Source organism: Gymnoscopelus microlampas, assembly GCF_963454915.1.
Source record: "Gymnoscopelus microlampas genome assembly, chromosome: 8".
NCBI classification, from domain to species: Eukaryota; Metazoa; Chordata; class Actinopteri; order Myctophiformes; family Myctophidae; genus Gymnoscopelus; species Gymnoscopelus microlampas.
Window position 1 is genome coordinate 52,346,513 of NC_139945.1, and position 14,557 is coordinate 52,361,069.

At 40.3% G+C, this 14,557-nt stretch overlaps 1 protein-coding gene across 1 annotated transcript in view; it reads right to left on the reverse strand.

The window, feature by feature from the left end:
* Positions 1–3,221: 3,221 nt before the first annotated feature.
* Positions 3,222–14,557, reverse strand: part of LOC311050340 (NACHT, LRR and PYD domains-containing protein 3-like) — a 42,826-nt gene continuing 31,490 nt past the window's right edge. Inside the window, exons 10-15 of the mRNA XM_084064355.1 lie at positions 14,537–14,557; positions 11,844–12,017; positions 10,486–10,659; positions 7,828–8,001; positions 5,485–5,658; positions 3,222–3,436 (exon numbers count right to left, since the gene is read on the reverse strand). The exon at positions 14,537–14,557 is cut by the window's right edge and continues 156 nt beyond it. Coding sequence (XP_083920481.1) covers positions 3,346–3,436; positions 5,485–5,658; positions 7,828–8,001; positions 10,486–10,659; positions 11,844–12,017; positions 14,537–14,557 — 808 coding nt within the window. The 3' untranslated portion in view covers positions 3,222–3,345. The remainder of the gene's footprint in view (positions 3,437–5,484; positions 5,659–7,827; positions 8,002–10,485; positions 10,660–11,843; positions 12,018–14,536) is intronic.

Below are 14,557 nucleotides of genomic sequence, written 5' to 3' on the forward strand. Positions count from 1 at the left end.
GTCAAACTTAAATCATAATAGGCAAATCAACATAAATTCCTCCCAGGTTTGGGGACATTTTCCATTCACATTCACATTTCCATGCATAATGCTCGATCCATCAGGTTGCCTATAAAATAAAAGAGACATTCTTTTAGTTCTCAAATTCACACACAAAGTCATTTAACGGTGTAGGGAATTTAATGTAGGATCTCACTCACCGCCCGAAAGCACCTGTCCAGTCACCAGGAGAGCCAGTGGAGAATGAGGCAGAGTGGCTGTGCTTTTAAATGTTTGTGGGCCACACCTAACTGGCCAGCGCAGGTGTGCGGAGTTGTGGCTGATTCATGATGAGGACAGGTAGGTACCGCCCCTCTATGACGTGTCCCAGGCTGCGCTGCTGTCTGTCTGGCCTCTCTCTCCCACTGCTTCTCCCTGGTGAGGTGCTTACCTGTCGGGCGGCGCCCTAGTGAGACTCCACAGTAGATACAATGCCTGACTTAAAAAAAAGATAATTTAAAAGACTTTGTACTGTACGGTTTGTTTTTAGTAAAGAACTTACTTCCATGCTCTGTTGCTGTCTATTTTGGTACTAATCAAATGTTTGATGATTCAATAGAGTACTGAAGTCCTGACTTCACTACCTCTGGGACACACAGTTCTTTTTTTTGTATTGGAAACCTCATAGGCAAATCTTAGATTGAGTCATATAAGAACTGTGTTCCAAAAATAAACAGATAAGCCCGGCAATGTTGTCAGGTATGTGACAGGTATGAGTCGTTTATGATATTGATTTGATCCGTGGTGGAAAAAGTACTCACATGTATTACTTAAGTAAAAGTATCAATACTGCAATGTAACTTTGTTACAAGTAAAAGTCAGGAATACATAAATGACTTGAGTAAAAGTACAAAAGTATTGGTATCAAAATGGACTTCAAGTACCAAAAGTAGAAAGTATACTCATTGTGCAGAATGTCCATTTCACAAGTTTTCAAATGTATAAAATGTAGACAAATCTTTTGAAAATAGCCGATCTACAAGCTCACAATGCGTTGCATCGCATTGTGAGCTTGTAGATCGGCTATTTTCAAATGGCCAAAATGTATACAGGGCTGAAGTGGGTAATGTATGTTTTGTAATAAAAATCTACAAGTAACTAGTAACTAAAGTTTTCAAATAATTGTAGTGGAGTAAACATACAATATTTTCATCTCAGATGTAGTGGAGTAGAAGTAAAAGTACTGACATTATTAAATACTCCTTTAAAGTAGAAATTCCTAAATTTTGTTCTTAAGTACAGTACTTGAGGAAACGTACCTAGTTACTTTCCACCACTGCATTTGATAATGTCTGTGTTTGGAGAAAATGAGTACTTTTTGGCCGTCAGTTGATATCCACAATGAGTAAAATGTCCGGGGTGAATGTTGATCATTAAGGACGTTCACCCTGAACAAGGCATAGTCCCATTGCACTCAGACCACACTCACCACTGTGAATCCCTCAAACAGAGGAATCTCCACTGCATCATTTCTGCTAGTGGGGGACTGAGTTCACACTCTCCCCTTTATGAGTGTGTATGAAAGGAAGAAATGTGTTTCTCCTATGCTTCTCTTCTTACTAAAGGTTAGATGAGAACATGTTTTAACAATGGGCCTCATGCAGCAATAAGTTCCTAATGTTTCCTCTTACATTTCTTCCTAAGTGAATTCCTAAGAGAAGTCGAGTCAGATTCATGAAGCGTTCTTAAATGGCAGAATTGTTCGTAACTTATGTTCTTATGATGATGAATCCCAGTCCTCGTAACTTGAAGGGGTGTGCCAGTCAATCCAAATTACCATAGGTAGCCGCCCCACCAAAACTCACCTACAGCTGACAAAGAAACAAGCATGAACTGTTCTAACTTCAGCCACGTCTAATATTATGGGTTTTACTGCTAGAACCCCATGTTCTTATAAGTGTATTATACACAAGTGTGTATGCAACGCTATTATTACGACTTATATAGCCTTATTCACATTTAATAAGGCTAGTAAGCATATGTTAAGGACTTATCAACTGTTAATAGAATATAATAATTGTTTAAAAAAATCTCCCAAAGTTGTGGAGTTTGCATGTTCTCCCCGTGTCTCCTAGGGTAGGTACCCTCACAAAAACATGCAGTAATCCTGGTCACTATACTGCCTCCCCCTGGCCAGCCGGGGCGCCTGATGGAGGGGAAGGGAACTGGTTGGAATAACGTGTTCCTTCCACGCGCTACGTCCAACCAGGGAAACTCTCCCCTGTCAGGTGACAAGGAGGTCAGTTGGCTCTCATGCATTGAAGGAGGCATGAGCTCGGCCCTGGCCTCCCTAGGTTGGAAGAGGGAAGGTAGTTCCCAGGATTACATAGACAATTGGCACTGGGTGTAAAAAATAGGGTTACAAAATCGTGGGATAAAAAAAAATAAAAAAAATCTCCCAATGTGGAAAAAAGCTGAGTCTTGTTTCCATTGTGGTCTACTTTGAAACATAGAACAACACGCAACAAACTGTACAAACAACCATAAAACAAAGATTGGTTAATGGCAAATGTTAATTAATGCTTATTACAAGCACCTTAATTGTTGATGGTATTATTATCAACATTCATCCATATTTGTTTGGAGCTGTATTTTAAAACACTTGTCATGTATTAAATAACATGTATAAACTGTAGGTACAGTGATACGTTGAAACAGGGAAGAATAGCACACACTCAATGTAACTCCATTTAGATACTTTTATTGATCAACATTTTGACAAGCTCTCTTCACCAGGGTGTGTAGACTGCTGTACAAACACTGACAGTGGTTTTAATGATGAAGGTTTTCAACAGTGGTCTTCATCAGGGTGTGCAGACCCCCCAGCCTGACAAGCACTTGGAATTGTAGGAGTTATTTGCTTCTTTCTTAGGTAATATTTGACAATTTGGCCAACGTTTGACCAATTCATATGCTGTAATGGTCAAAAGTATATAATTAGTGTGCAGATACACTTACAGTTTACCGCATGTTGATTTGTTTATCCCCCCACCCCCCACTCATTAAAAAAAAAAAAAAAAAAACATTTGGGGACCCGCCTGGGGGTCCCGACCCACAGTTTGAGAACCATTGGTCTATCTGGGTGCGTCTCCACCAACTGAAGTGAGGAAAACGGCACAAAACATGCCTGTGTGTGCCTGTACACCGCTTGACCTGCAGGCCAAGCAAATCATGGTCCTCGTTGACACCACAATTAACCCTGTGTGTGCTGCTGACTTACTAATGACACACCTGCTACTGTGACTCTCCTCCCACATCAGCTCACATCACAGCTACACAGTTCTCACACTGATGTGTTGGACAGTTTTAGTAGTTAGTATGTATCGTACAGGATGTGTTGGAGCTGAGAACTGATAACTCCTTTATGCATTCCTTTGTGAGGTTGTTCCGCTGCAACCTGAAACAAATGAATACAAGAGAATGGAGAATAGAAAAGGATTATTTGTATACTCATGAAGAAAACTAAAGCTAAACACACATTATTATAGTTATAACATATTAGAACTCAACATCACTATGAACTGATCTGACCACTGAGTCTACCAGGAGCATTGCGTGTGTGTGTGTGTGTGTGTGTGTGTGTGTGTGTGTGTGTGTGTGTGTGTGTGTGTGTGTGTGTGTGTGTGTGTGTGTGTGTGTGTGTGTGTGTGCGCGCGTCAGACAGACAGACAGACAGACAGACAGACAGGTGAACAACATACAGAACAGAACAATAGTACAGAGCATAGGCGATTTTAGCCTCTGTCAGGAGGGGGGCAAGATTTTGTCATAGGGAGGGGGGGGCTCTGTGTTTGGCTATGAAGTATACATGATTAGAACATGCTTACATTCGACAATTAAGGTCTAATATTTCTACAATTGCTACAAAACCTGTATATCCAGTCATTTTTGGACATAAACAAAACGTTGAGGGATAAAATCAAGTCTGATAATGATGTACGGTGCATGTTCACATCATGTATAGCCTACTTTACATTACTTAAGAACATTTTTCAAATATTACATTTTGGACAAAACAGCCAATTTTACATCAAGGTGCCCAGATGTCCCTAGTGCCCACCTATCCTGTATTCTCTGTGAATATCAGGTGGACTCACAGATCAACAAATTGTCAAGAGACAACACTATTAATCTACTGTCACCAGTATGGCTAATATAGTGCAAATACATCATCCTATATTATGAACACGCACAGTAGAAAAGTAGGCTATACTTAAAGGGATAGTTCACCCCAAAAAATACTTTTTTTAGTTTTAGTCAACCATGGAGACTTGAATTCATGCATATATATATGTATTTTTTTGTCTTGTTTCCGGTAGGAGACACAAAGGAGAGTCTTTGTGACTCCTACCGGAACCGCTGCCGGACATCAATTATTGGCTTAGATATCCAAGAAAAAATAAAGATATCCATGAATTCAAGTGATTATCCATGATTATAGGTGACTATAATCGATAGCAAAAAAGTCATTTTTGAATAGCCAAAGAAATCTAAAGTGACACAGATGCGTTCCAGGTCTTAATGGGTTAACCCAGGAGTCCATATTTTGGTCACATGAAAATGCTCAATGGCCGCAGACCTCCATTCTGAAAATATGTTGTGCCATGGACCCCCATACACGATTTATGTTGTTAAAGTTGCAACGTGTTGTGAGCTTGTAGATTTCAAATAGCCGATATAGAGTTAAAGTGGTTGAACATTGTTGATGCTATAATTATCACATTTTGATGCAGACCCCCTGGAACCACCCCAAGGTTCTCGTAGCGCGGCTACGAGCTATTTTTGAAAAATCGAGGCAGTTTGTGCAAATCTTTGAATACATTTTTAAAGCGAACATTGTAACTCATTTTTTTCTCCTGGGGGGTCCCTGGAACAAAGTATTTTTTGATGGCCTTTGCCGCGGCTAAATACATATACATTTTGGGGGTCCTTGACATGAAAAAGTGTGAAAACCACTGATATAACAACATACGTTTTTTTCAAAAAACTGTTAGGATTTAGAAGACATTTTGTAGAATTGGAACCTCAGGCCTTAATGGGTTAATACCAGATAACGTTGGTGCTATTATTATCACATTTTGAAAGGGACCCCCTGGAACCCCTCAAGGACCCCTGGGGGTACGCGGACCCCACTTTGAAAACCCTTGCATTATATAATGTGTTATGGTGGTATCGTGGTGGTCATGGAACAGGAAAAACTACTACATTTTCTGTTTGGTAAACATAAAATAACACATAAATGAAGTCGGAACAATTTGGAAGGTGAAAATGTATTAGTTTAATTAGTTTGTGTATTTTTGGACTCATATCCATCACGTGATGTCAGTCAATTTGACTGGACCAACCTGCAACATAGATTTACAAGCCAAAGAAAAGACACCAGGGAGAGAGACAGACAGGCTTGAAGAAAAAGACAGGACTGTGACAAACCTCAGGACTACTGACCTGAGATCCACCAGTTTACAATGTGGACTCTTCAGTCCAACACAGAGACTTATAGCGCCTGCATCGTGGAGCGCGTTAATAGACAGGTTCAGGCTGGTCAGACTAGAGGAATTGGAGCTGATAACGGAGGCCAGGTCGTCACAGCATCTCTCTGTGAGTCCACAGCCCTCCAACCTGAATGGAGATGAACACATGAAAATGTTAATGTGTCTTTTTAACTGTCTTTGGTCAAGTCCTTTTTATTTGTATAACACATTTAACCCATTAAGACCTGGGACGCATCTGTGTTTTTAGTGTTTTTTATTTTTAGATTTGAGTTAAAAAGCATTATTTTACACTTTGGCTATTCAAAAATAGCAGATCTACAAGCTCATAGCGCGGCACCGAGTGCCGCGCTACGAGCTTGTAGATCTGCTATTTTTGAAAAATCAAGAAAATATGTGCAAATCTTTGAATATATATTTAAAGCGAACATTTGTAACTAAAATCTTTGCTTCTGGGGGGTCCCTGGAACAAATTATTTTAAGATGCGGGTCCGCGGCTAAATACATATACATTTTTAGGGTCCTTGACATGAAAAAGTTTGAAAACCACTGAAATATACTTCATACAACACGCACACACAAACACATGCACGCACGCACGCACGCATGCACGCACGCACACACACCCCACAGTCACACCACACACAGGCACGCACATGCACATGCACATGCACATGCACATGCACATGCACATGCACATGCACATGCACATGCACATGCACACAGAGTGTGTGTGTGCGTATGCACTGTGTGCTTCACAATAAAATAACAATTATAAATAAACAGATATACAAAGTGCAGCCTGTATTCTGTCTTGTTATAACACATTTAACCAATTAAGACCTGGGATGCATCTGCGTAATTTTTAGATTTGAGCTAAAAAGCATTATTTTACACTTTGGCCATTCAAAAATAGCAGATCTACAAGCTCGTAGCGCTATGAGCTTGTAGATCTGCTATTTTTGAGAAATCGAGGATATTTGTGCAAATCTTTGAATATATTTTTAAAGCGAACATTTGTAGCTCAAATCTTTGCTTGAGGGGGGGTCCCTGGAACAAAATATTTTGAGATGGGGGTCCGCGGCTAAGTACATATACATTTTGGGGGTTTGGCCATGGACCCCCATACACGATTTATGTTGTAAAAGTTGCAACGTGTTGTGAGCTTGTAGATTGAACAGTTGTTGGTGCTATTATTATCACATTTTGATGCAGACCCCCTGGAACCCCCTCAAGGACCCCTGGGGGTACGCAGACCCCACTTTGAAAACTCTTGCATTATATAATGTGTTATGGTGGTATCGTGGTGGTCATGTAACAGGAAAAACTACTACATTTTCTGTTTGGTAAACATAGAATAAATACATAAATGAAGTCGGAACAATTTGGAGGTTGCTTGTAGATCTGCTATTTTTGAAAAATCGAGGAAATTTGTGCAAATCTTTTAATATATTTTTAAGGTGAACATTTGTAACTCAAATCTTTGCTTCTGGGGGGTCCCTGGAACATACTATTTTGAGATGGGGGTCCGCGGATAAATACATATACATTTTGGGGGTCCTTGACATGAAAAAGTTTGAAAACCACTGATATAACAACATAAGTTTTTTTCAAAAAACTGTTAGGATTTAGAAGACATTTTGTAGAATGAAACCTCAGGCATTAATGGGTTAATGCCAGATACACTCAGTGTGCTTCACAATAAAATCCCAGCAGATATACAAGCTCATAGCGCGGCACTCGGTGCCGCACTATGAGCTTGTATATTTTTGAAGAGCCAAAGAAATCTAAAGTGACACAGATGCGTCTTAATGGGTTAACCCAGGAGTCCATATTTTGGTCACATGAAAATGCTCAATGGCCGCAGACCTCCATCTGAAAATATGTTGTGCCATGGACCCCCACACACGATTTATGTTGTTAAAGTTGCAACATGTTGTGAGCTTGTAGATTTCAAATAGCCGATATAGAGTTAAAGTGGTCGAACAGTTGTTGATGCTATTATTATCACATTTTGATGCGGACCCCCTGGAACCCCAGAACAGGAAAAACTACTACATTTCCTGTTTGGTAAACATAAAATAAATACATAAATGAAGTCGGAACAATTTGGAAGGTGAAAATGTATTAGTTTAATTAGTTTGTGTATTTTTGGACTCATATCCATCACGTGATGTCAGTCAATTTGACTGGACCAACCTGCAACATAGATTTACAAGCCAAAGAAAAGACACCAGGGAGAGAGACAGACAGGCTTGAAGAAAAAGACAGGACTGTGACGAACTTCAGGACTACTGACCTGAGATCCACCAGTTTACAATGTGGACTCTTCAGTCCAACACAGAGACGCTTAGCGCCTGCATCGTGCAGCTTGTTTTCTGAGAGGTGCAGGATGGTCAGACTAGAGGAGTTGGAGCTGAGAACGGAGGCCAGATCGTCACAGCATCTCTTTGTGAGTCCACAGTGCATCAACCTGAATGGAGATGAACACATGAAAATTTTAATCTGTCTTATTAACTGTCTTTGGTCAAGTCCTTTTTATTTGTATAACACATTTAACCCATTAAGATCTGGGACGCATCTGTGTCATTTTTAGATTTGAGCTAAAAAGCATTATTTTAGACTTGGCCATTCAAAAATCGAGAACATTTGGGCAAATCTTTGAATATATTCTTAAAGCGAACATTTGTAACTCAAATCTTTGCTTGTGGGGGGTCCCTGGAACAAAATATTTTGAGATGGGGGTCCGCGGCTAAATACATATACATTTTGGGGGTTTGGCCATGGACCCCCATACACGATTTATGTTGTAAAAGTTGCAACGTGTTGTGAGCTTGTAGATTGAGCAGTTGTTGGTGTTATTATTATCACATTTTGATGCGGACCCCCTGGAAACCCCTCAAGGACCCCTGGGGTACGCGGACCCCACTTTGAAAACTCTTGCATTATATAATATGTTATGGTGGTACCGTGGTGGTCATGGAACAGGAAAAACTACTACATTTTCTGTTTGGTAAACATAGAATAAATACATAAATGAAGTCGGAACAATTTGGAGGTTGAAAAGCTCGTAGCGCAAACCAGTCTTACAGTGTGTCGCGGGTTCGACTCCCGATCCCGGCGGCCTTTGCTGTGTGTCAACCCCCCTATCTCTCTCCCCATTTCCTGTCAGCCTACTTTCCTCTCAAATAAAGGCAGATAAAGCCCAAAAAATATCTTTAAAAAAAAAGAAAAAAAGCTCGTAGCACGGCACTCGGTGCCGCGCTATGAGCTTGTAGATCTGCTATTTTTTTTAAATCGAGGACATTTGTGCAAATCTTTTAATATATTTTTAAGGCGAACATTTGTAACTCAAATCTTTGCTTCTAAGGGGTCCCTGGAACAAAATATTTTGAGATGGGGGTCCGCGGATAAATACATGTACATTTTGGGGGTCCTTGACATGAAAAAGTTTGAAAACCACTTATATAGCAGCTTAAGTTTTTTTAACTTAGGATTTAGAAGACATTTTGTAGAATCGAAACCTCAGGCCTTAATGGGTTAATACTGCCCTGCCAAGGTAAAGAGCAGTAACTACGTTTTTGGACACGCCGACCTATTTGTGTATCCCAAAGGTCAAATTAGCCTTTGTGATTTTGGGGGATAAACAATTACCTCAAGAACAGATGCAAAATTTGTGTAATATCACTTACTTTGGTGCCGCGCTATGAGCTTGTATATCTGCTATTTATTTTTGAATAGCCAAAGAAATCTAAAGTGACACAAATGCGTTCCAGGTCTTAATGGGTTAACCAAGGAGTCCATATTTTGGTCACATGAAAATGCTCAATGGCCGCAGACCTCCATCTGAAAATATGTTGTGCCATGGACCCCCATACACGATTTATGTTGTTAAAGTTGTAACATGTTGTGAGCTTGTAGATTTCAAATAGCCGATATAGAGTTAAAGTGGTTGAACAGTTGTTGGTGCTATTATTATCACATTTGGATGCGAACCCCCTGGAACCACCCCAAGGTTCTCGTAGCGCGGCTACGAGCTATTTTTGAAAAATCGAGGCAGTTTGTGTAAATCTTTGAATACATTTTTAAAGCGAACATTGTAACTCATTTTTTTTCTCCTGGGGGGTCCCTGGAACAAAATGTTTTTTGATGGCCTTTGCCGCGGCTAAATACATATACATTTTGGGGGTCCTTGACATGAAAAAGTTTGAAAACCACTGATATAACAACATAAGTTTTTTCAAAACAATTGTTAGGATTTAGAAGACATTTTGTAGAATTGGAACACACACGCACACACACACACACACACACACACACACACACACACACACACACACACACACACACACACACACACACACACACACACACACACACACACACACACACACAGACCAAAGGCCTGGGAACATTTCATGTTCTTCTTTTAACCACATTAACACAGGAGCCCATATTTTGGTCACATGAAACCTCCATCTGAAAGTATTTTCTGCCATGGACCCCCATACACGAGGTATGTTGTTAAAAGTTGCAACGTGTTGTGAGCTTGGAGATTGAACAGTTGTTGGTGCTATTATTATCACATTTTGATGCGGACCCCCTGGAACCCCTCAAGGACCCCTGGGGGTACGCGGACCCCACTTTGAAAACTCTTGCATTATATAATGTGTTATGGTGGTACTGTGGTGGTCATGGAAGAGGAAAAACTACTACATTTTCTGTTTGGTAAACATAAAATAAATACATAAATGAAGTCGGAACAATTTGGAAGGTGAAAATGTATTAGTTTAATTAGTTTGTGTATTTTTGGACTCATATCCATCACGTGATGTCAGTCAATTTGACTGGACCAATCTGCAACATAGATTTACAAGCCAAAGAAAAGACACCAGGGAGAGAGACAGACAGGCTTGAAGAAAAAGACAGGACTGTGACAAACTTCAGGACTACTGACCAGAGATCCACCAGTTTACAATGTGGACTCTTCAGTCCAACACAGAGACGCTTAGCGCCTGCATCGTGCAGCGCGTTTTGTTCCAGGTGCAGGATGGTCAGACTAGAGGAGTTGGAGCTGAGAACGGAGGCCAGATCGTCACAGCATCTCTCTGTGAGTCCACAGTTCCTCAACCTGAATGGAGATGAACACATGAAAATGTTAATCTGTCTTATTAACTGTCTTTGGTCAAGTCCTTTTTATTTGTATAACACATTTAACCCATTAAGACCTGGGACGCATCTGTGTCATTTTTTGATTTGAGCTAAAAACATTATTTTACACTTTGGCTATTCAAAAATAGCAGATATACAAGCTCATAGCGCGGCACCGAGTGCCGCGCTACAAGCTTGTAGATCTGCTATTTATGAGAAATCGAGGATATTTGTGCATATCTTTGAATATATTCTTAAAGCGAACATTTGTAACTCAAATCTTTGCTTGTGGGGGGGTCCCTGGAACAAAATATTTTGAGATGGGGGTCCGCGGCTAAATACATATACATCTTGGGGGTTTGGCCATGGACCCCCATACACGATTTATGTTGTAAAAGTTGCAACGTGTCGTGAGCAGACAGACAGACTGGATAAATGGATAAATGAAGAGATTATGTAGAAAAACTACTAGATTGTTTGTTTGGTAAACATAATATAAATACATACTTCACTTCATACAGCATGCACACACACACACACACACACACACACACACACACACACACACACACACACACACACACACACACACACACACACACACACACACACACACACACACACAGTGGTGGAAAGCAACAGAGTAGGCTACATGTACTCAAGTACTGTGCAATTCTGAGGTATAATTTTACTTTACTGGAGTATTTGTAATTGTCAATACTCTTACTTCTACTCCACTACATCTCAGAAGCAAATATTGTAGTTTTAATTTACTACTAATGCTACTATTATTATTATCACATTTTGATGGGGACCACCTGGAACTACCTCAAGGGGTCGCCGAACCCCACTTTGAAAACTTTTGCATTATATAATGTGTTATGGTGGTACCGTGGTGGTCATGGAACAGGAAAAAATACTACATTTTCTGTTTGGTAAACATGCAATAAATACATAAATGAAGTCGGAACAATTTGGAAGGTGAAAATGTATTAGTTTAATTAGTTTGTGTATTTTTGGACTCATATCCATCCCGTGATGTCAGTCAATTTGACTGAACCAATCTGCAACATAGATTTACAAGCCAAAGAAAAGACACCAGGGAGAGAGACAGACAGGCTTGAAGAAAAAGACAGGACTGTGACAAACTTCAGGACTACTGACCCGAGATTCACCAGTTTACAATGTGGACTCTTCAGTCCAACACAGAGACGCTTAGCGCCTGCATCGTGCAGCGCGTTTCCGTCCAGGCCCAGGATAGTCAGACTAGAGGAGTTGGAGCTGAGAACGGAGGCCATATCGTCACAGCTTCTCTCTGTGAGTCCACATCTTGACAACCTGAATGGAGATGAACACATGAAAATGTTAATCTGTCTTATTAACTGTCTTTGGTCAAGTCCTTTTTATTTTTATAACACATTTAACCCATTAAGACCTGGGACGCATCTGTGTCATTTTTAGATTTGAGCTAAAAAGCATTATTTTACACTTTGGCTATAGCAGATCTACAAGCTCGTAGCGCGGCACTCGGTGCCGCGCTACGATCTTGTAGATCTGCTATTTTTGAGAAATCGAGGACATTTGTGCAAATCTTTGAATATATTCTTAAAGCGAACATTTGTAACTCAAATCTTTGCTTGTGGGGGGGTCCCTGGAACAATTTTTTTAAGATGGGGGTCCACGGCTAAATACATATACATTTTTGGGGTTTGGCCATGGACCCCCATACACGATTTATGTTGTAAAAGTTACAACGTGTTGTGAGCTTGTAGATTGAACAGTTGTTGGTGCTATTATTATCACATTTTGATGCGGACCCCCTGGAACCCCTCAAGGACCACTGGGGGTACGCGGACCCCACTTTGAAAACTCTTGCATTATATCATATGTTATGGTGGTACCGTGGTGGTCATGGAACAGGAAAAACTACTACATTTTCTGTTTGGTAAACATAGAATAAATACATAAATGAAGTCGGAACAATTTGGAGGTTGAAAAGCTCGTAGCGCAAACCAGTCTTACAGTGTGTCGCGGGTTCGACTCCCGATCCCGGCAGCCTTTGCTGTGTGTAAACCCCCCTATCTCTCTCCCTATTTCCTGTCAGCCTACTTTCCTCTCAAATAAAGGCAGATAAAGCTAAACAAATATCTTTAAAAAAATTTAAAAAAAAGATTGTAGCACAGCATTCGGTGCCGCACTATGAGCTTGTAGATCTGCTATTTTGGAAAAATCGAGGACATTTGTGCAAATCTTTTAATATATTTTTAAGGCGAACATTTGTAACTCAAATCTTTGCTTCTGCGGGTTCCCTGGAACAAAATATTTTGAGATGGGGGTCCGCGGATAAATACATATACATTTTGGGGGTCCTTGACATGAAAAAGTTTGAAAACCACTTATATAGCAACTTAAGTTTTTTCAACTTAGGATTTAGAAGACATTTTGTAGAATCGAAACCTCAGGCCTTAATGGGTTAATACCAGATACACTCAGTGTGCTTCACAATAAAATCCCAGCAGATCTACAAGTTCATAACGGGGCACTCGGTGCCGCTCTATGAGCTTGTATATCTGCTATTTTTGAATAGCCAAAGAAATCTAAGGTGACAAAAATGCGTTCCAGGTCTTAATGGGTTAACCAAGGAGTCCATATTTTGGTCACATGAAAATGCTCAATGGCCGCAGACCTCCATCTGAAAATATGTTGTGCCATGGACCCCCATACACGATTTATGTTGTTAAAGTTGCAACATGTTGTGAGCTTGTAGATTTTAGATAGCCGATATAGAGTTAAAGTGGTTGAACAGTTGTTGATGCTCTTATTATCAAATTTTGATGCGGACCCCCTGGAACCCCCTCAAGGTCCTCGTAGCACGGCAACGAGCTATTTTTGAAAAATCGAGGCAGTTTGTGTAAATCTTTGAATACACTTTTAAAGCAAACATTTTTAACTCATTTTTTTTCTCCTGGGGGGTCCCTGGAACAAAATATTTTTTGATGGCCTTTGCCGCGGCTAAATACATATACATTTTGGGGGTCCTTGACATGAAAAAGTTTGAAAACCACTGATATAACAACATACGTTTTTTTCAAAAAACTGTTAGGATTAAGAAGACATTTTGTAGAATCGGAACCTCCTTAATGGGTTAATACCAGATAACACACTCACACACACACACACACACACACACACACACACACACACACACACACACACACACACACACACACACACACACACACACACACACACACACACACACATACACATACACATACACACACACACACACACAGACCTAAGGCCTGGGAACATTTCATGTTCTTCTTTTAACCACATTAACCCTGGAGCCCATATTTTGGTCACATGAAACCTCCATCTGAAAGTATTTTCTGCCATGGACCCCCATACACGAGGTATCTTGTTAAAAGTTGCAACGTGTTGTGAACTTGTAGATTGAACAGTTGTTGGTGCTATTATTATCACATTTTGATGCGGACCCCCTGGAACCCCTCAAGGACCCCTGGGGGTACGCGGACCCCACTTTGAAAACCCTTGCATTATATAATGTCTTATGGTGGTACCGTGGTGGTCATGGAACAGGAAAAACTACTACATTTTCTGTTTGGTAAACATAAAATAAATACATAAATGAAGTCGGAACAATTTGGAAGGTGAAAATGTATTAGTTTAATTAGTTTGTGTATTTTTGGACTCATATCCATCACGTGATGTCAGTCAATTTGACTGGACCAACCTGCAACATAGATTTACAAGCCAAAGAAAAGACACCAGGGAGAGAGACAGACAGGCTTGAAGAAAAAGACAGGACTGTGACAGACTTCAGGACTACTGACCAGAGCTTCTCCAGTTTACAA